The 23269-nt window shown below is 38.6% G+C and overlaps 1 protein-coding gene and 1 long non-coding RNA gene across 2 annotated transcripts in view; one reads left to right on the forward strand and one right to left on the reverse strand.

The window, feature by feature from the left end:
* Positions 1 to 22168, reverse strand: part of LOC141434538 (choline O-acetyltransferase-like) — a 25495-nt gene extending 3327 nt beyond the window's left edge. The window contains exons 1-3 of the mRNA XM_074096959.1: positions 21986 to 22168; positions 1297 to 1367; positions 5 to 82 (exon numbers count right to left, since the gene is read on the reverse strand). Coding sequence (XP_073953060.1) covers positions 5 to 82; positions 1297 to 1367; positions 21986 to 22028 — 192 coding nt within the window. The 5' untranslated portion in view covers positions 22029 to 22168. The remainder of the gene's footprint in view (positions 1 to 4; positions 83 to 1296; positions 1368 to 21985) is intronic.
* Positions 5436 to 7177, forward strand: LOC141434297 (uncharacterized). Its single transcript, XR_012452036.1, has 3 exons — positions 5436 to 5496; positions 5585 to 5711; positions 6722 to 7177. It is a non-coding gene; the product is annotated as an uncharacterized lncRNA (long non-coding RNA).
* Positions 22169 to 23269: the final 1101 nt, after the last annotated feature.

Raw genomic sequence — 23269 nt, forward strand, 5'->3', positions numbered from 1 at the left:
TCACCAGAGCCCCCGCCAGCTCGAGGTATGTCTCCAGCGTGGCTTGTAAATCTGGGACTGGCAGCTTGGGGAGCTGCACGTTCTAGGAACAAAATTACGTGGATTTCAAAAGTGTGCCAGTTTAGACAATATCTTATGTATCAGTAGTTTGGTCGGTAACTTACATCGATCACTTTAATAGAATTTTGGTGGATATACTTCCATGCAGCTGATCGATATCAGTTAAACTGAGTCCGTAGGGCAAATCGGGAGAGAAGATATATATTTGTAGTACCTACTCTTAGTTGGAAGTTTGGAGAACAAAAGGAGACCCCTAGACAAAACTAAATTTTCACCTAAAATGAACTAAAATAAGAAGGTTTTAAGGTTAGGAAGGTTCTTTCTGTAGAAAAAGAAATACAGAAAATACAGAAAATATCAATACAGACTTATTTAATTCCAACTGACCCCAATGACCCGAAAAAGCACAAAGGTTTCAAAGAACCATTAAACATTTGAGTACTTTATTATCTAGCACAAAAATGTAAATATCTCAAAAACGGCTAAACTGATTTGGATGAAACATGTCTAAGAACCATCGCTAGAAAACCTGATTTCAAATAAAAAACCCGCTTCAAATCGGTCCGCTCGCTTAACAGCTACGGTACCACAGACAGACACACATAGCGGTTGAACTTATAACACCCTTCTTTCTGCGTCGGGGATTAAAAATAAGTGTTAAGGTTTTTCTAATTTAACTACACCGTAATTACTCGAGCCTTTGAACTAGTCGTAAACCTGAGTTTTTTAAACGTTCATAAACATATAATACTAGGAACAGATTATTAGAGATAGGTATAGGTTTTCCGAAATTTATGTACGAAATTAAGTATCTACAATCGAATCAAGAGCTTTACGGTGAAAGAAAACATCATGAGAAAACCGCACAAACCAGCGAAGCAATTCAACAGTGTGGTAAGTTTCCGATCACCATGGTCCCTAAGAACAGATTTCGCTAACTTTCATAGTTCCTGATTTAACTAGGATTTAACACTTAAAACGATATAGGCGTTCCGCTTTGCTCGAGACACCGTTATGCGACCCGAGTCGTATATTTTGCTTTTTAAGATATTCAAGGACTTGTATGGAATTTGTCTTTAACCCGAAACTGAAAATGTTAAGTTAGTTAGGTATAATTTAAGCGCCATCTATCGAACCGCTCCGTGCTACAATTGGTTTTAGTTCGTAGCCTATCCATACTTTTCCTTTACATAGGGAAAACGGTGGTTGAAACGTTTCAGAACCCTTCCAAATTACCTCGAACTCGTCGTCGTCGCCTTGCTGGCTGAGCCAGCGTTTTGGCAGCGACAGCAGCGACTCGCCCCATGCTGAAACAAGACGATAAATTAGTTAATATCTCAAGAAGCTACAACTGAATCGTCGGGAGGCTTACTGTCTAACGTGCTTGGAATTACAATCATTTTCATCACTTCTTTCTGTCCACACGACATAACACGAGGGTAGAAAGAGACTATTGACTAGTGTGAGCTAACTTTGGCGGGCCAGACGTGAACTTGCCTTCGAAATCAAAAGCTTAATGGTTACTTGACCTGAAATGTATATTTCAGAACTAAATTATTGTTATTATTATTTTAAAATTTATGACGGTGGAAGCATTTCTCACTTCCACTGAACGTAGATATAGTTAGTGTTTAGTATTTAACTAAGGACCCCATACATCCCTGTATTTTCTTTTATTATTATTTTTTGTATTTTTTTTTTCTTTAATTGTATAATATCGTTTTAAGTATTTTATTTGTAATTATATTTATGAAAAAATGACTTTCTGCCAAGTTTCTTGCGGCGCATTCTTCTGGCAATGATGGTCTTTCCGAAAGCGCTGGTAGTTTAAAAAAATGACGTGTAAAAGTGCCCATTGCGCCTTATTTACTGAATAAATCATTTGAATTTTGAATTTGAATTTTGAATTTTATTGTTGTAGTAGAGCTACATCACTAGAATAAGGACAGCACTAGTTTGACAGCCCGCCAGAATAAGCGGGTTTTGTTAGCTAGCTGAGGTGGTCTTGATGATACTGGTAGTGTGTGTTTGAAGGTGAAGCTTAAAAAAAGACCAGAAATTACTAAGAACTATTATTTACTAATACAACTATGAATGCGATTGTGAATGTCCGGCGCGTTAAATTGACAAACAACTGGACAAGCACATGGTTTCTCAATGACGCGCAGTTCGCTTCAGAGCCGGGCTTTCCACGGAAGCGGCAGTTTCTTTGTCTCAAGCATACTGTCCGATATTACACGGACAGGAAAACACCGTATACGCGTGTTTTCTTGACTTGTCCAAGGCTTTTGATTTGGTGTCATATAGTAAGTTATTGGCAAAAACTGTACGAGGACACCACGTTACCAGTGAGTTGATTGAAATGTTTAAGTCTGGTATGGTCACCAAAATAACGTGGTAAGGTGGCTGACTCGTATCTGACACATACAGGACAGAGTGTGTGGGTACGACAGGGTGGCTCACGTCACCCAAACTCTTCAGCCTGTATGTCGATCGGCTGATTGATGAGCTCAGCAACACTATGGTCGGATGCTCAGTAGGAGGTAAATTTATTAATAATATAAGTTACGCAGATGACATGGTGTTGCGGCCGTCAATAGGCGCCATTAAAGATCTTTTAGTCATATGTGAAAGATACGCTGAGGCCCACGGCTTAGATATAATGCCTCAAAGAGTGAGTTGCTGGTGTTTAAGGCGGGTACAATGAAGCTATCCACGTATTCCCCAAGTAAAACTCGAAGGCACTCCTCAAAGGTAGTCGAGGAGTTTAAATATCTGGGGCATTGGGTTACAGCGTCACTTAGCGACTGTAAGGATATAGAGCGAGAGCGTAGGGCGCTGGCGGTGAGGAGTAATATGTTGATCCGTAGGTTTGCCAGGTGTACTAAAAACGTCAAAATTTCTTTGTTTAAGGCATACTGCCAGTCATTTTATACCTGCAGCCTGTGGGTCAATTATACTCAAAAGCCTACAGCGCCCTACGCGTTCAATATAACAACGCGTCAGAATGCTGCTGGGGCTGCCGGGGCGCTGCAGCGCGTAGGAATGTTCGCGGAGGCGCATGCAGACGGCTTTCACGCAATCATGCGGAAACGGGTCGCCTCGCTGCTGCAGCGCATCACTCGCAGCCCCAACAGCCTCCTGAAGACAGTTTCTGAGCGGAATGACGGTCCATTTATGTGCCACTGGAACCAGCTGCATGTGTTGCCCACTTAGTATATTTAATATTTAATGTAATCTTATTGTTCTTAATTTCTATGTGTATGATCCGAGTGGTCGAAATAAATTTATTATTATATTATTATTAAATAATATAGCTTCAGGTGTATAAGGTCGGCATAATATCGTGCTAGTATAGGGAACATATGCATGCGGAAATATTCGTCTTCCTGGCTGGGTTTGCCGACGTCTTATATTAAAAATGTTCGCTCTTATATGGGTTCCGCTTTTCTCTGTTAAAGTACGGAACCCTGAAATGAATGAAAAATTAAATAATCAGTTTTGTCAAATTAAGTTTTTTTTTTTTTTGGAATCTTTTGTATTTTTTATTTCAATTCCAAATTTTTACTTCTACGGTCATCCCGTAAAACCTAAATTGAAAATACAAACTGAAATTAGATGCACAGAAAAACCAGAAAAATAAGACCAGCACTGGGAATCGAACCCAGGTCCTCGGTATTACGCGTAACGACATCTCTTGCCCGGTGAGCGGTTGGTTCCAATGGAGTGCCGAAAGTTTCTCGATGAGGGCTACGGTATAGATGTCGCTAGCGTCACTGCTTAAGTGGCTAAATAAGAAACAAACAAGCTGAGATATGAGGTGCATAGGGGAAATTCGTGTCTGTTACCGTTGACCAGCAGTGGTGTAGCGGTATAGCACGCGGTACGGAATACCGAGGACCTGGGTTTGATTCCCAGTGCTGGTCTTATTTTTCTGGTTTATCTGTGCATCTATATTTCAGTTTGTATTTTCAATCACTTTGTACCTATGTCGTGTGTAAACTCTTTATTATACAAAATAAATAAACAAACACAATTGACAAACGTTGAGATATATGTACAAAAGTAAACTTATCCCTTTAAGAGATCTCATCAGGTACCTTTCTCTCTTCTAGGGATCGCTCTAGTGAACATTCATTCGAGTAAACTGTCTGATAATCGTCTTTAATTGACGTCGGGAACTCGGGTTATTGGGTAATGTGACATCTTTCGTCTTAACATCTCTACCGGGGTATTATATTCTGGCGATACGACCACTGTTAATAATCATTGTCAAACCCCAATAAGGTATTAACCACAACGGAAGACCAGGTCATAACTTCGGTGAAACCTGATTAAGCATCGGTACTGTCTTTATCCCACTAATATTATAAATGCTAAAGTTTGTAAGTCTGTTTGTTTATTTGTATCCTCATCACGTCTGAATTGCAGTACCAATTTAGATGAAATTCGGTATACAGACAGTTTGAGTCCCGGGGAAGGACATACGATAGTTTTTAATGCGATTAATTGCATAGTTAGCGATGAACGAGTGACGTCTAGTTTTTAACCCCCGACGCAAAAAGAGGGGTGTTATAAGTTTGACCGCTATGTATGTCTGTGTGTCGTATGTCTGTGTGTGTCTGTCTGTGGCACCGTAGCTCTCAAACGGGTGGACCGATTTGAAAGCAGGTTTTCTAGCGATGGACAAAGTTATAAAAATGTGTAAATAAATGTTCTCTCTCTCTCTCTCTCTCTCTCTCTCTCAAATGAGTCAAAAAATCGTTTAACTTACACCACATCGCCAAGCAAATTAATTCTTTTAGCTGAATGTAAGACGTGGTGCTCCCTTAGAAAAAATCAATGCAAATCAATGCAAAAATGTACCATACATTCTATATAAATCGGTTTTCATGGTTTTAAGCCATGGTCAAATTAACAAATCAAATTTCTTAAGTGCTCTTTTGCAAAAAGTATTATTTATCGTCGTAAGTCGTCATGCCACTTGCTTACTTAAACTTAAACTCTAGGCAAGATTTATTTAAACTCTACAGAATAAGATATTATCTTTTTCTCCTATTAGACTACATCGTATAAATGATTTCGCGCTGCTATTTAAACGCATTTACTATTCATCACGCCAAATCACGCCATGCTTCCGTCTAGATTAGAATGTTATGCACTATGATTGTAAGAAATTGTTCACCTTCAACGTTTTTCATAGCAATTTTATACCCTTTCGTGATAACATAGTCACGTATTTAGGCCATTTTATTATTTCTCTTCAAGTTTTAATGACTTTCTTATTATACAACGTGCATGTATATATGTACAGTGTTTTTTTTTTCAATTTCAGTGATGAAAATGTCGGAGAAAATGTTACAATGGCTAAGAAGTATAGTGCCTCCAGATGACGGATGGGCGTACATGGTTGGAATAGCCATGACGATAAATTATGTAGGGACATAATGATGATTGTTTACATTTTTATTATAACAATTATTCTTTCATGTTGTGAGCTTAAAATTTTTGATCCGCTTTTCAGATAGTCATCGCTTCATTTGTGCCTTGCTTGGGTATTATTTTCAATGATTTTTTCGTTGAGTTAAACATGGGATCAGCAGACATACTGATTCTTAATGGAGTTAATGCGCTGGCTATTTCAATCTCAAGTAAGTGAACCTTACTCAATTTTTTATTTGTAGTGTAAACTAAAATTAGTAGAGCTCCTTCCAATGAGTATGCCTTTGTTCTTAAGAGGACTGTTCGATTCACCCTTTGCCGCTGGTAGGTATTTTATAATCGTTTTTTATTTTTATGGTTAGGGGTTATCCAACTTTCTGTTGGTTAGGTTAAGCGTGAGCGTCGTCGCTCTTAATATATTTGCTTGAGGATATAAGGAAAAAAACGCCGAATTTTTTCCCACCCGGTGAAGTGGCACCCAACACAAATGAATTGTCCCTACCCTGCCTCCGTGTCGCATGGCGCCCGCGATCGGTCACTGTCGGCGACCCTCGGCTCATTTCGCACACCAGCGCGTCTGATCGAACTATACATCTCTTTCGAACAGACGACACTAATGAGGGTTCCCGTGGCAGGCTAGTTAGCGCTAATATGAAATCTGCTGGACAACTTTGACTTTTTTTACAAGCTTTTATTTAGTTTCACCTGTCCCGTTGTTTCTCTGTGTCTGTCTGTAGTCAAATCTTACAAGTTAAATTCGACCAACTTCCAGTACATAGTTGGATTGACTTGAAATTTAATTTGTTATAAGTACTTATGTAGATTGCGTGATTTATTATATTAATAATCTAGTAGTGACATCCTGGTAGTCTGGCCAGGATCGTCTCCGCAGGACGGAACTATTCAACGGTTCATGGCATCGCCTTGAAATTTGGTATGCAAATGTAGTTTGGGTGACATGACAATACAAAAGTACAGTCAGCAAAAAAAAGCTTGTATTAAAAATGTTTTTTTTACCAAAACTTGTTTTTTCTTTTTGTTTATCGAACAGCTGGCAAACGAGCTGGCGGTTCACCTGATGGTAAGTGATCACCGCCGCTCATGGACACCTACAGCATTTACAGCAACTTTTTTCATTTTGACTCGCTGCCGCCCTCACGAAAAACTCCAGCGCGTAATTTTTATTTCATTTTTATAATTTTGTTTATTATTGTTATAGATATGTTGGGAACTTATGGTTTAGTCTAAGGAGCTACGATGCAACGGACAGACACACAAATGCACACATTAAACTTTGTTTTTGTGACAGCAATAAAAAAATCAACCATTTGATGTCACCTTTATAATAATATCATCATCATCAGGGGCCCGAACACGTCCACTGCTGCACAAAGTCCTCTCTTAGAACGCCACACTGAACTACAACTCGCCAATCGCATCCTCCGGTTGCCCGCAACTCTCACGTTTTCGTCAGTCCGTCTAATGGGAGACCTGCCAGTGCTTCGTCTTCCGGTTCGTGATCGCTCGAGGACTTTTCTCCCCCAAAAGTTAATGTTCTTCGAGCGATGTGGCCCGTCCATTGCCGGTTCAACTTGTTTATGCTTTGAGCTATGTCGGTAACTTTAGTTATTGAAGAGCAACAAACGGACAAGATAAGAAATAATAATTATGCATAATAACCCGGCATCCCCCCAGAGAACCATGCATCTGTGCGATGACTCCTGAGTTTCTACGCTTAGCCAAATTGCATCGATCGGGCCGCGGCCCGTGCGAACAAGCACCTGATCTATGCCTCCCTGCGCTCGTGTGTCGAGCAGGGGCCAACAACCTTTTGAGACGAAAGAGCTAAAAGTTACAATTCATACCGGACCCAAAATATCTGTTTAACTAATACTTATAATATAAATAGTTAACGATATAAGTAAATCTTATTTTGAATATGTAGTTACCGTTATGAAAAACAATATTATAAGTTCAAATATTTTATGATATTTGTCTGTTATGAAGGAAAACTTTCTGAAAAACAACATTATGAGTTGAGATTATGTTCTTAGTAATGAAATTATGTTAGTAATAAAAATTTATGAACAAAAAAAGTATGAGGAAAAAAAAATGAAGTGATTATTATGAACACAAATCGGCACTAAAATAAAAAATAGGAATAAGTATTTTATGAGAGTCAATACGGACCCACGCCACTGCCCAGCCCATGAGTTCCAAGAGTGCCAACTACTCGAGGAGAGTCATCAATCCGTTGCCGTGGCCTTTTAAGAAAAAAGTTGATGTGTGACTTATACGATATTAAATAACTGAAAGAGAGACATGATATTTATTCATGGATCAATTGCTTGATTTTTAGGAGTTTAGATGGTGAACTTGACTTATAATTCTTGCGCATGTAACTCTGCAGCAACTTTACCTATACTCTATTTATTAAATCAAGATACTAAAATGAAGTTACATGTGTTACGTGTTTTTGTTTTTTACATCTCATAAATAGTGATGTGCCACAACCGGTAATCACCGAAAAAATTCGGTAAGCACCTATGTATACGTATCAAAGTCAAAGTCAAAGTCAAAATATCTTTATTCAATTTAGGCTATAACAAGCACTTATGAATGTCAAAAAAAAAACTACCACGTATTAAATGTTAAGATATGAACAGATCTGTGACGTACTAACATATGTAGGGCACTTATGACATTCTAAAAGAGGTAAAATGGGTCTAATGAAAATCCCACCGTTTAGGAGATATTTCGACTTTTTGTAGATGTTGAGTTTAAATTTCATTTGATTCTTAGCAAATTCTGCCTAAAAACTCAATGCTTATGGAAAGTAGAATATTGAATGCTTTAATTTTATTTTTGTTTTCATAAAATATTATGTCTTACCGATTATTCGCAATAATGTCGAAAACCGAAATCAGAGAGCAGCACTATTCGTATTATGCTGGTCACATTATTTTTACATTTGACATTTATACTGTCACTTTAGCATCTCGGTTTAATAAATAGAGTATACATTGAAAAGGCCGCCGCTTGGCGACCCCTGTCCTAAAGAGTCGTGTCACAAAACATGGCGGGCCGACATGGGTAAGGTGTAACTTTGGTTTTAAGTGGTCTCCAAGTTTTCGGGCAAATTTGAGCATGTGAGGAAAACTGGTATCTTATTTCACTACATTCCATAAACTGCTACAACTTTTCCCTCTGGCCCCAACATTGCCTGATTCGATTTATAGTCGATAACTTAGCACCCTTTAGGTTTTTAAACTTTTATCCCCTCGTAATAATAATTCCCGTGTAGATAAAAGTTTAAAACCCATAAGAGTGCTAAGTTATCGACTCTAAATCAAATCAGGCAATGTTGGGGCCAGAGGGCAAAGTTGAAGCAGTTTACGGTGTCCTCTTAGCATTAGAAAGAAGGGAAGTGTCTGTTTATTTAATTAAAAACACGTTTGAAAAATAAGTCACAGAAAGAAATAGAAAACCCACGTACTGCCTCAATGTAAAGAAAAGTTTAGATTATTGATATTACTAATCTAAAATGATATTCAAGGGACACAATAGCCGGAAACGCTTTGCCAGCGGAAGTTCCGGCGGCCGGAAGTACCGCCCCATTAGCCTTAATGCTGCCAACATGCCCCTAGTTTCTGCTTCTTTTGTTATGTTTTAGTTCTTACAGTAAATCGCTGTCATTAACACAGTGAATTTTAAAAACTGTTTCTACTTTGAGTGTTTCTTTTCTTAAAATGGTTCGCGATAATACTGACCAGCGTCTTCGGGAAGCTCTTTGTTAACACAACCGTATACCTAATGACAAGTTAAATTTTTATGTCTTAGGGGCTGTTTCACCATCCACTGATAGCGTTAACTGACGGTTAAATGTGATGCCGTCTCCGTCTATTCGCTCAAAACAAATAGAGACGGCATCACATTTAACCGTCAGTTAACACTAATCAATGGGTGGTGAAACAGGCCCTTACAGCCTTATTAATAAAAAACATCTAATTCTAATTTAATCCGAACTTACACTTGGACTAGTTACTCCTTGACTAAATAAGTATTAAGCCAGTTTTAAAATGTGTATTAATAAACATGGACTAGCGAGGTATTAGTTAAACATTTCTTAAACCTAGACTATGACGTAAACAATGGCAACCCAGCGTGAGAAAAAAATAAAAGAATGAGTCATTGAATGAACAAGGAATGAAACATAGAAAAAAAACAAAAAATGTCTTTAATCTGTGGTATGAACCCACATCCGAAGTAGAAAGTAACCAATTAAAACATGCGGCCGAGCATGGCGCTGTTTTGTAGTGTATCTCGCTCACTCTTGTTATAGTCACAATGGTGTAAGTGTAGTGGTAATTAGTTCTGACGCTGGCCACCAGAACATGTATATTTGCATTGTCAGCATAGATTGTCAGCCTTTTGAAAACAGCAGGGCTACTACGAAACTCGAAACTCGAAGTTCGTGCCGTGCGGTCCCTCTGACACTTATACTATTTAATACGAGAGCGAGAGGGACGGTATGATACGAATTTCGATTTTCGAGTTTCGTAGTAGCCCTACAGTCACTTCAACATCATTGTTTGTTGTTAAGGGAATAATACTGAATGAAACTGAAACTGTTGAATAAAGATCGCATGTTAAGTAAATACACGTCCTTTTAGGTTGTAGTTTAGGTCTTAGTTTGTAGGTTATATTATAGGTTTAGGTTGATTCAAGGTTGATTTTATTTTGTTTATTTTAGTTGACATGTAATTTAATTATTTGTAATTTTAATATTTTTTTTTGTAATTTGATTTGATAATTGTGATTCTTTGTAGTGTTTTTTTTTGTATTTATGTGGCATGTTTTATGATTCATTAAATAAATTACAGCTATAATACACGTTAAAAATAATTTAGTAAAATCGAAGATATCACGGCCCCAGACTCTTATGGCAGTTAAGACTTTGATATGAGGCGGTATGTGACCACCTCTCGCATCACCTGCTAACTCATTTTTCACCATATCAACTATGAAATTGGCAGTATCACGACTAAATCGGTATTTAGTTTTAAATTCGTGTTCTGAAAGCTCGAAAGGATTTTTGCGGACTTTGTATAATTTTACATGCCTAACCACCTCCTGTTCTAATTCCTCGAGTTCTTCAAGCTCTTGCACGACATGCAAATCTTCGGCATAATAATCCATGCTATACTATGCTATATGCATGCAAAAATAGTAGTTAGATAAATAAATTTACTACGACGAATTTCAAATAAATGCACAGGCAAATCACAACCAACAATCGTCAAACAGAAAAGTTAGGTTATTCCAATATTACTCCATCGTTAAACTAGGCATCACCAAGGATTAAGTTTTAGTCCGAGACTAAGCCTGGATTAGCTTACTCTTTCCCTACTTCTTGTTTATTAATACTGACTTTTACTAATCTCAAGTTCAACCTCGAATTAAAGTTAAACCTACTCTACTCCACGTTTATTAATAAGGCTGTTACAGCCTTATTAATAAAAAACATCTAATTCGAATTTAATCCGAACTTACACTTGGACTAGTTACTCCTTGACTAAATAAGTATTAAGTCAGTTTTAAAATTTGTATTAATAAACATGGACTAGCGAGGTATTAGTTAAACATTTCTTAAGCCTAGACTATGACGTAAACAATGGCAACCCAGCGTGAGAAAAAAATAAAAGAATGAGTCATTGAATGAAGGAGGAATGAAACATAGAAAAAAAACAAGAAATGTCTTTAATCTGTGGTATGAACCCACATCCGAAGTAGAAAGTAACCAATTAAAACATGCGGCCCAGCATGGCGCTGTTTTGTAATGTATCTCGCTCACTCTTGTTATAGTCACAATAGTGTAAGTGTAGCGGTGATTAGTTCCGACGCTGACCACCAGAACATGTATATTTGCATTGTCAGCATAGATTGTCAGCCTTTTGAAAACAGCAGGGCTACTATGAAAATCGAAACTTGAAGTTCGTGTCGTGCGGTCCCTCTGACACTTATACTATTTAATACGAGAGCGAGAGGGACGGTATGATACGAACTTCGATTTTTGAGTTTCGTAGTACAGTCACTTCAACATCATTGTTTGTTATTACGGGATTAATACTGAATGAAACTGAAACTGTTGAATAAAGATCGCATATTAATTAAATACACGTTAAAAATAATTTAGTAAAAACGAAGATATCACGCCCCGTATGTGACCCACCTCTCGCATCACCTCTAACTCATTTTTTACCATATCAACTATGAAATTGGCAGTATCACGACTAAATCGGTATTTAGTTTTAAATTCGTGTTCTGAAAGCTCGAAAGGATTTTTGCGGACTTTGTATAATTTTACATGCCTAACCACCTCCTGTTCTAATTCCTCGAGTTCTTCAAGCTCTTGCACGTCATGCAAATCTTCGGCATAATAATCCATGCTATACTATGCTATTTGCATGCAAAAATAGTGGTTAGGTAAATAAATTTACTACAATGAATTTCAAATAAATCCACAGGCAAACCACAACCATCAATCGAAACAGAAAAGTTAGGTTACTCCAATATTACTCCATCGTTAAACTAGGCATCACCAAGGATTAAGTTTTAGTCCGAGACTAAGCCTGGATTAGCTTACTCTTTCCTTACTTCTTGTTTATTAATACTGACTTTTACTAATCTCAAGTTCAACCTCGAATTAAAGTTAAACCTACTCTACTCCACGTTTATTAATAAGGCTGTTAGTGTTTAATTTCGTATCAATAAGAAAGAAAGAAAGAAAAGTTTATTTTGGCTTCATAAGTACCACCTAAAACTAAGACTAAAACTAGCACTAAAACTATGTTACTAGGTGACACGGCAGGATACCAAAAAGGGTCTCCACTCAGCATGTGTTGCCGCACATTATGTGCAGCAACGCTGGTTTTCTGTGGAGCCCAAACGTTAAATAAACGTGTATGCATGAGCCAGTACAATTATAGGAAGTGGGGTTAATCCGGTTAAATCGCAAAGTGACTTTGTATGTGTCGGCGGCTGATCGTAAAATCCGCCAGATCACAAAATTCCTAGGCATATCTTGAAATGGCGCCATTTCATGAATTGGCTAAGGCACATCCGCCATATCATTAAAAATTGCCTAGTGACGTTTAGGCAGATCATGAAATTCCTAGGCATATCATGAAACGCCGCCATATCGGTTATGGCACTTCGCCGGTCGCTGCCGCGGCACGCTCGCTTCGCTCGCACGGCTCGTGCGTTATGATCACAATTCATACTAACCACTCCTCGCTTCGCTCTTCGTACCTCAATTTTTCTTTTTTTCGGCATATCACGATGTGCCCGGTATAGAGCTAGGAATCAACGAATGCGTTGCTCTAATCGATCTACCGTATTTGTTTCTCAGGCACATCGTGAACTTTTAGGCATATCATGAAATGGCTCCACGATATGCCTAGGAATTTCGAAAACGGCGGATTTTACGATTGGCCGCCGACATACATAACAAGTGTTAATAGAAACAAAAATATAGAGTATAATGTGAGGTTGCCGTGCCGTGTGTCAGCAATTGATATCAATACTCGTGGCAAGCTCTTGGCTATCACCTTGACCTTTTAACGATGAAATAGCTTAGTTGTATGTGTAATTATCAGGGTTTGTTGGCGTAGACGACAATACCCACTTGGAAAAAATAATTAAGTATGCTCCATATACTTGCATGTTAATCACTATACAACTTTTGCAGGTGGTAGAACCTTGTGCAAGGTCCGCACGGATTGCTACCACCATCTTGCTCGCTAATCCTGCCGTGAAGCAGCAGTGCTTGCGCTGTTGTGTTTCGGCGTGGAGAGTAAGACAGCCGGTGAAATTACTGGCACTTGAGGTATCCCATCTTAGGCCTCTAGGTTGGCAACGCATCTGCAATACCCCTGGTGATCTCTTACCATTAGGAGACCCACTTGCTCGTTTGCCATCCCCAGTAGAATAAAAAAAACTATGCAAAGATTAGATGCACCTAGTATAGTAATATACCAGACCTTGTATAGTATACAAGGTGCCTCTGAACCGAACCTTGCATTTGAAGCCCAATGGCACCCATACATACATAAAATCACGCCTCTTTCCCAACGGGGTAGGCAGAGACTACATCCTTCCACTTGCTACGATCCTGGCATACAACTCTCGCTTCCTCTACATTCGTCAGTCATACCTTTCTTCAGAACGTCCTCGATTTGATCGTGGTACGTTCGTCTAGGCCTTCCTCTTCCAATGAAACAACATTAGGATTGCGTTTGCTGGCCACTTCATTAGCTACCTGCAAATTCTAGAATTGCCTGCTGTTTAAATGTCTTATTTGTTGCTTATCCATACTAATAATTATAAATGCGAAACTGTGTGTGTTTGTATGTTTGTCCGGTTTTCACGACGAAACGGAGCGACGGATCGACGTGATTTTTGGCACAGAGATAGTTTATGGGCCAGAGAGTGACATAGGCTAATTTTATTAGCTCGAGGGAACAGCGCGCGATAACCGGATTGCATGCGGGCGATGCCGCAAGCAAAAGCTAGTATTATAATATAAGTTGGTTGTTTGCTAAATTTAAATTTTTACCGTCTAATTAAAAGTATGTACCTTATTATTACTATTACTATCCTGACATTTCTTTTAGTTCTGGTGGACTCGCTATATCCGAATTCTTCGCAGATGAAGTCGCGGGCCACAGCTATACTCATTTATAGTTTTACTGGTACGTCGTAGCGAACTCTTTTACCTCCTCGTTAATAAAAGACAGGAATGCGAACTAGAACTAGACATACGATTTAGTCATATTGTGCTAGCCGGAGCTAAAGCCCACGGCACACTCGGCGCGTCCCTTGCAATCATAAAGCCGTGACACAAGGGAACGTGCAGCAAGATAGGGTTGCCGATACCATAAAGTAACAGTTTTTCATGGTTTACGGTAAATATGATGATTCTGGAAGCGTTACTAATATATAGCGTCATTGGTGAGAGGTCCTTTTAATGTAGCATACCTACTTTCTTGAGATTGGTTTATTTAGTTACTCCGTTAGCCGTGACTTCGTCCGCACAGAATTCGTTTAGCGCTATCCCGCGGGAACTGTGCAAATTTCCGGGATTAAAACTATCCTATGTTCTTCTCCGGGACTCAAACTATCTGTATACCGAATTCCCCTAAAACGGCTCGGAGACTTGATCAAATCACTGAATTCCGCAAGGGAAATGATACAACGCGATGTATTTTTATCATCTCCCGTGACTTGATCGTATCCCTGAGGTATTTGGTCAAATCCCTAAATCTGTTAAGGAATTTTATCAAATCACTAGACGTGTTTAGTAAAATGTTCGAATCTAGTTGACTTAAATAACTCGTTTTATCTTTTCCCTAAAAAAGCTCAGGGATTTGATCAAATTGCTAAGGGAAATGAAGAAATCCATCGGCCATTGCTATAATTCTACTATTCCTCTAAAACGGAAATGATACAATGCTAGGTTTTTAACATCTCCCGGGACTTGATAATATCCTTAAGGAATTTGATCAAATCCCTGTTTTTATCATTTCCCTGTGAAATATTCATGGAAGGTGATGGAAGTGACCGGACCGAAAGTCGTGATCAAGGGGTGCGTATTATGAATTCCGTAAACTGCTTCAACTTTGCCCTTTGGCCCCAGCATTGCCTAATTTGATTTAGAGTCGATAACTTAGCATTTGTAAGTATAGGTTTTTAAACTTTTATCTACACGGGAATTTTAAAAACCTATACGGGTGCCTATAAGGCAATGTTGGGACCAGAGGGCAAAGTTGAAGCAGTTTACGGTTCTCGATGTTATATTAAGGGAGCTGCCATCCAGCCTGTGGCAGCCCTGCGCGGCCACACCTGCGCGGCGCGATCGATAGCACCTGCGTTGCTGGGCGACGCCCCGCGCCCGCGCCCCGCCGCTCAGGGGGCTACTACGAAATCCGAAAATCGAAGTTCGTATCGTACCGTCCCTCTCCCTCTTGTATTAAGTAACATTAGCGTCAGAGGGACGGCAAGATACGAAGTTCCAATTTTGTACTTCGTAGTATACCTTCCCCCCCGCGTTTGCCAAGTGTTGGCGGCGGTGTTTGCTTCTACTTGGGTACGACACAAGAAACATAGGAGGTCATTTTTTAGTGTTTTCAAATCAAAACGGACGTTAGAATGGACACGGCTAAACTATACGGTTTCTTTGTTGTACTAAGGAACCCGGTCAGTGTATTTTTATACACTGGTATAAGTATTACTGGTATACTTTTCGTTAGCAAATATAATAAGAAAATTTAGCAAAGAGCTTACTCTTAGCCCACAAGTTGGTAAAGAATAAAATTCACAAAAGAAACAAGTTCACAGTTATGTTTACCATATCCTTTTAACATAGAGCAAGTATATATACAGATATTTAATTAAATTACGGCAAAGTTGCTATTTCAATATTTTTCCTAGCGTTCCCGCAAGCGTTGTTACGGTAATATTCCGTACTCCACAGCTCTAACCGTGTTATTCTGCTATTTCTGCTAGGTTACCAAGTTGTTTAGGTGCTGACCTTACGAACGTCCGCTATTATGATCGAATTACGTTTGAATTTTCCAGCAATAGCAAAGTATTCTTAAGATACGTAGCTTGTCGTATTGGAAATGCAACGACAGAGAATATGCAGCATTCTTTACCGTCATCTTTACTATGTCAATGTTTCTAATCCAGCCTTTGCGCATTGATTTAAAAACAAAAGAAGATTTTTGTTAAAGACTATTGCAATTGTACAGTCTTAGAATTTTCATAATGATAGATCTTTTTTTTCTTATCACTGTCATATTTGGAACTAATTTGTACACGTTGCTTCACTTCGTCGACGAAAAAAATAAAATAGCTGACTCTCTCGCGTGGGAATTTCAAAGAATAGTAGAAGTTCACCTATGATTATAATTACTCAAAGTACGAATATGTTTGATAATTTTCAAGTCTGCGCCTCCAAAAGTTGGGGCCATACGTTGTTTGTCAGTCAGCAAACACTTTATTTGTATAGATCAAATATCAAGCAATTTAATCAAATAATAAAACCTTTAGGGCCGCCACTTATATGGCCGAGTTTATACTCGGAATTTCGAGATTTCGAATGCGGTAAATCCCTACAAATCCATGGACCCACCACATACGGACATTAGTTTTCCGTTCAAGCTTTTCTCTGATTCGGAATTTCACATGGTGGCCTGTGCGTTCAGAATTGAAATAAACGGTACGTGTGAGATGTACTCGTATTTACGGAATTCCGAAACGGAATTCCAAGTGGATGTGGCCTTATTAAAAAAAATAACCGAACTTAACCATCATAAAGTTGGGAAACCCCCGACTTTGTCACTTCAAAGTTCAATATCTCAAAAATAGCAAAACCGATTTTGATAAAACATGTCTAAGAACCATCGCTAGAAAACCTGCTTTCAATTAAAAAAACCGCATTCAAATCGGTCCACCCGTTTAAGAGCTACGGTGCCACAGACAGACAGACAGACACACACACAGACATACAGACACAAAGACACACAGACACACATAACTTAAACTCAAACTTGTAACACCCCACTTTTGCGTCGGGGGTTAAAAAAATGTAATAATTGATTGAATCAGGCGCTAATTTGCGGAGGTCCATCAATGAACTATGTTAAACAATAACTTTGCTCACCCGCGACCTTATGATAGCTACGTTTATGCAAGATATGTAATAATTTATTCCGGAGATAACCGGACGTAAAAACCAAATATGCTATTTTTTAGCGATTGCTTTCCAATCCTTTTTAACGCACTTGTGACTCTTCCGGTGCTGCAGGTGTCCATGGGCGACGGTAATCGTTTACCATCAGGCGATCCGTTTGCTCATTTGCCCCCTTTACCATAAAAAAGCAAATTACAAGAATTTTTTCATACTATACAAGACAATTTGCTCATACTATACCAGATTTCTCAGAATAACACAAACAAAGAGTCAATTTAGCCTGGTACCCGCAAAAAGCTGTCGCCCAACCTTTCCGGAAATTACTTGAGGGTCTGTATTTCTTCTCGCTCGTTAATGTGAGTTTTTGTGGCTCTATTAGTGCGACGTTCCCATTTTCCTGTTGCGAAGGGATGGATTTGGATTTTCTTTAATTCGCTGTTCGAAAATTGTTACTATACTAGCTTTTACTCGCGATTTAGCTCGCGTGAGTCATTAGACTGGGACTGAAATTAAAGTTCTATGTTATTAATCCAATGGTTTATGTTCAGAACTAGTATATAAATACCCCTAAGGGGGTAATGAACAAGATATTATCACTTATTATGGGTACAAACGCGGCAAATTGAAAAACATATTGCACTGTTTTAAAGGATAAATAAGATCGAAAATACAAACTGAAATAATAGATGCATAGAAAAACCAGAAAAATAAGACCAGCGCTGGGAATCGAACCCTGGTCCTCGGCATTCCATGCCACGTGCTATACCGCTACACCACCACTGGACAGACACGAATTTCTCCTATGCACCACATATCTCAGCTTGTTTGTTTGTTGTCGGATTAATAAGAGTTAGATGCCTACAATTTCTAATCCCCGGGAAAAACCCAAAAAAGGGGCTTATAAGTTGCTATACGAATGTTTGTTCTCGGGTCTTGGGTGTTCAATATGTATTTAAGTATGTATATATCTATATAATTATATTTATACTTTGAGACTAGGTTAATTGGTGTGAATTATGTCCCGTGATATTTATTATTTATTTATTATTATAAGTCAGACGCTAATATTTGCCAGTGGTAGCGTAGCTCTCAAACGGATAGACCAATTTCAATGCAATTTTATTGCGTAAGAGCGAGTTTCCTTGCGGTGATTTGTAGCTATTTTCAATAAAAATCGGTCCTGCCGTTTTTGAGGTTTTGGAACAGTGAAAATAACAATGTCAGTTTTTCAACGTTTCTAAATTGGTTAGATTATTCCGGGTGAATTTCCAAAGAAAGGCTAGGAGCCACTGTTGTAAATAAAGGAAAAAAGTTGACCGGGCCAGTGTCCGCTACGAGCATAACGTGATTAGTGCTACGAGGGTGCTACGGGCTACGCGTGGGCTACGCCGACTTAATCCGGGTCTACAAGAATGAAACGCATTACTCATCGTCAGGGTTAAAATGAGAGAGAGAACTAAATTACATTATTTCTTGTTGGAACTACGTTGTAAAAGGAATTGTTTTTACAGGCTTTAGTTTATAGTGTCCGTACGTAGGTTCGTATACCTAAGTTGCCTTTTAACACAATGCAAAGAGACAATCAGGTTCTCTGTTCGTAGGCAATTTTCGTAGGCAAGTAGGTAGGTAGGAGTGGTTACGAGAGTAGCACGTAGCTATATGTGGTCGCAATTTTTTTTATTCGACTGGATGGCAAACGAGCAAGTGGATCTCCTGATTGTAAGGGATCGCCACCGCCCATAAACATCTGCAACACCAGGGGTATTGCAGATGCGTTGCCAACCTAGAGGCCTAGGATGGGATACCTCAAGTGCCAGTAATTCCATCGGCAAATTATCCTTTGATTTGAATTTCAGCCACTTCCTGCCAAGGCTCGGATACCGGTTAAATTTCCAAACCGTTATCATGTACTTGGCGCAAAACCTTTTCATTTTGGTTTCGTTAGCGAATCCGTTATTTTTAAACCGGTTTTTAAGGGAACATTTCCATAAAGTTCTTGTCAGATTAACCGGTTTAGAACAATAAAAACAGGTTTATTCCGGCGCAGGATAAACGTCGCCGCCTGCCGCCGGCCGGCCTGCAGCTGTCACTCGTCGAATAAACCGGTTTATTTAGGTTATAGTTGAGTTCTTAAAAACGTTCGCGTTCTTATGAAAGTTCGGAGTTAAACCGAAATAAACCGGTATTTACCGCTATTTTATAAACCGGTTCCGTGCCTTGCTTCCTGCGGTCTGACTAACTAAAAATTTGGCACGTAGGTTTATATGGGGAAGGTGCTCGAATGGAAACTATGAACCAGAAAGCGAAGCATTGGCAGGGCCGCAACCCAGATGGATTGGCGACATCACGAGACGTAAGTGGCCTTTGTTGAATTGTGAACGGCTGATGATGATGATGATGATAATGTCCATAAAAAGCGTGTAATTAAAAATGAAATTTTTACAGAACGATATTTTTTAAAATAACGACATTTTAGCGACAGAAATGTGATACCGATAGCTGTCATAATATCTACTGTACCATCAGCCAAATATGTGGTCTACCACCCTAAAGTTGATAATCGTTTGCATGTCATAAAACAATAATGCCAATAGACGTGTCTGTCAACTTGAAAGTTCGACTTTAACGACATAATCATTTGATAGGAACTTGTTTAAAAATTGATAGACCACTTATTTGGCTGATGGTACCTATCATGTTCTTGGTGAATAAAAAAATTTGTTTGGTTATTAGTGGTTAATTAGTTGTTTATTTGTTTACCAAAATATCCTCAGGTTTCTGTTCATAATTCTTATTGTCTATGCAGTTAACTAATTTGATTTCTGTGCCACTACAGAACCTCATATCATTAAATAACGGTTAGGAAAAAATCGTTATTTAATGAGATGAGGTTCTTAAAGAAACTAACAAAAATCAATCACTTAATCAAATCAACCCACATTCACCCACTGCTGAGTAAAGGCCATTTTAAAATTGAAAACATTTTCACGCCACAGAAAGACATTTTTTTTACTTTGATGATTTGTTTGATCATCAATAGCCACGTTAAAATGAGGAATGACGTTAGCTAATAGCTTTACGGCGCTTACTCTCGCCACTTAGCCTTGTTCCGCAAAAGTCCTAATTGGCCGTTCGAAGGCTTGTTAAAATTTCAAGAGTGTGTGTCCCCTCTCCACCCCCTCCCTCCGTGACCTGGCACGTGCAAAAAAATGGGGAGGTGAGGATCAAAAGATGTGTGCGTTTCAATGAGCATTTGAACTTGATGATTTGTTGATAACTGGTGTCAAGTGTTGCCAGTTTTGACATGTATGGCAATTCTAAAACTGACAGATAAGTAAGTTGTCAATAAATCCAATCCTAACAAGTAACGAGTAGTCGTGTCGATGGCCTCTGCAGTGTGGCTGAAACGTCTACGTAATTATTACTCATTGTTAGCGTGAAAAGTCTCAGTTGTAATAATAGTTTTAATCTTAGACAATTTAAGACTGATGTAAGGTTTCAATTCAATTTCAAATTCTAAATATTTCTATTTTTATTACTTTCTTTTTCTATTTATTTCTAATTCTGTTTCTATTCTAGTTATGAGTGAAAACCGCGAAACATTAAATCCAAGTCTAAGATAAATTAAACGAAATTACTGCTGTGTTCACACATTTACATCATACTGCGCACGAGCAAAAATAATGAGTCGTTTTTCATACAATTCTGCCCAGGTAGTCATCGTTTATGTTTTGCTTCTCAGTATATGTTTGCCAGCTTACCTCGACCACTATTTGCCCACCAGTGCGGCAAACACTGGGCGGTCTTAATTAGGCAAAAAGTGAGCAAACAAGGGTCACGCTTAACCCCGGACCACTCCACGGACAAACGGGGCTTCAACCCGACGAGCGGAGTTGTCTATAGATGTATCAACGTACTATTGAAAACGTGGTCTTTCGGGATAAAAAGGTATTCGATGAAATAACGGCCGCGGCGGCTTTTAAACCTGGTTTCAAGTGGTACCATGTTGATGCACCTTTATGAATTCCAAAGCCAAAGTCCTAGTCTCTAGCTTCAATAAGTCCGCGGGTGTGTTTTGTTACGAGTACCTACGTATATTTTATAGGGTAAAGGCACCAGAAGTCAGCCTTTTAACGGAAATTTCAAGTTTGAACCTTTGTTATTTCTACAGGGTAGAGCAAATAATAAAATGTACTACTCACCAGTGTGTACCCAGTAATCAGCCTAGCCACTTATTAATTAAAAAGAGATCAAAATCAACAATAATCATATGATAAACAACAAAGTAAATAGGTACCTAATTTGGTACTTCTTCAAATAAACGGAATATAATATATGTACCTAACAAGGAACGGCTGAACACTGGCGCCGCAAAAACCTAGTAGTCAGCCTTATAAAAACATATTTCGAAATACGGCCGACTACTGGGTTTTTCTCAAAATTATGTAGGGAACGTTTAATTCCATTTGAATATTTAAATTTAACGGTTTTAATGGGCTGCTCTTGTTAAGATATGAGAAATATGTGTTTTACCCAGAAGTCAGCCCCAGCAGGCTGAGAATTGGATGTCGTATAAAAAAATAGTATCCAGTACCCAGCCCCCTAAATTTTTACGTAAATCAGAGATAATTTAGCTAAATATTGATGAAATTTAATAGATAAACTAGTAATTAACACACACAAGCAGAAAATTAGTCACTTTTAACGTAATAAAATAACTTTTCTTACCTTTTTCGTAAACACTATTTGCTGTTGAAAAAATGGCGGACATGGCACCAAAACTCACGTCGACTGACAGCACTTGTTTAAGCGAGTTTAATTCTACCCGTTGCCCGCTTACTGCACCAATCACGATATGCACTGACGAATGAGGAATCAAAGCATCTTTTCAACCACTCGTGATTGGTTAATTCGAAAAATACCCCTATTTATGAGTAATTAAAGACGCAAAAGGCTGACTAGAGGATCCTGGCTGGTCACTGGTGCCTTTACCCCATATTGCTTTCTCAACTAGCTTAAGTAAACTTCAGTAAGCCAGTTGAGAAAGCAAGATAAATTCGAATATTTCCGACAAAATACCATGGCAAAATATTATTTACCTACTACATTTATAACGGGACTTGTGTGTGAATACACGATTTAACAAAGTTCGGTTGCCCAGGTATTCGATAAAAAATAGCAAGGGCCCTCACGAACTTCCACAACGAATTTTTCGGAACCTTTCCACCAATTACTTACCACTCGACTTTCAACTGAAAGCATTATTGTTACCAGCAACCACCACAAAATACATTTGTAAATTGCTACATCATTCCGATAGACTTCAAAGGTAAGATTGACTGCAATCTGTTGTAAGCCATAATGCGGTAGTTTCAGAGGTAATTTGTTTTTGAAAACTCTAAGTATGTAATGTTATGAAACTTATCAGCTATTAGGACGAGGTCACATTGGATCGCATAGAGTCACAAGATATATACCTAATCAACCACAATATCTCAAAAGTTAATTTTAACTTACCTATCTACTTTTAAAACTTTGAGACAGGAAACGAAAACAAGCCGTAGCTCCGTTATTATTATATTAAGTAACTTGTCTTCAAACGGCTTGCTTATAACTTCAGATGCCGATGCAAATACCGATAACGCTGTGCACTACGTTGTGGCTCGGGGGTCTACTACGAAATTCGAAAATCGAAGTTCGTATCGTACCGTCCCTCTCACTCTCGTATTAAATAATATTAGCGTCAGCGGGACGGCAAGATACGAAGTTCGGATTTTGCACTTCATAGTATAGGGACTGAGCCGGATTGGAGTTTCGTCAGAACGTTCAAATTTGCCCAGCAGAGGGTGTGTTATTGTCTTACGGTTGTTTTGGTAATTAGTCAAATTAGTGAGGGTAGGGGGATGAACAGAATTGAGAATTAAATAATTATTAGAGGTTAGGGAGCCTATATCCTATTCGTATATCTTTAGGACTTTAAATTAAATAATTATATAGAGTTAGTTATAGCCT

The sequence above is a fragment of the Choristoneura fumiferana genome, chromosome 13 (genome assembly GCF_025370935.1).
Source record: "Choristoneura fumiferana chromosome 13, NRCan_CFum_1, whole genome shotgun sequence".
NCBI classification, from domain to species: domain Eukaryota; kingdom Metazoa; phylum Arthropoda; class Insecta; order Lepidoptera; family Tortricidae; genus Choristoneura; species Choristoneura fumiferana.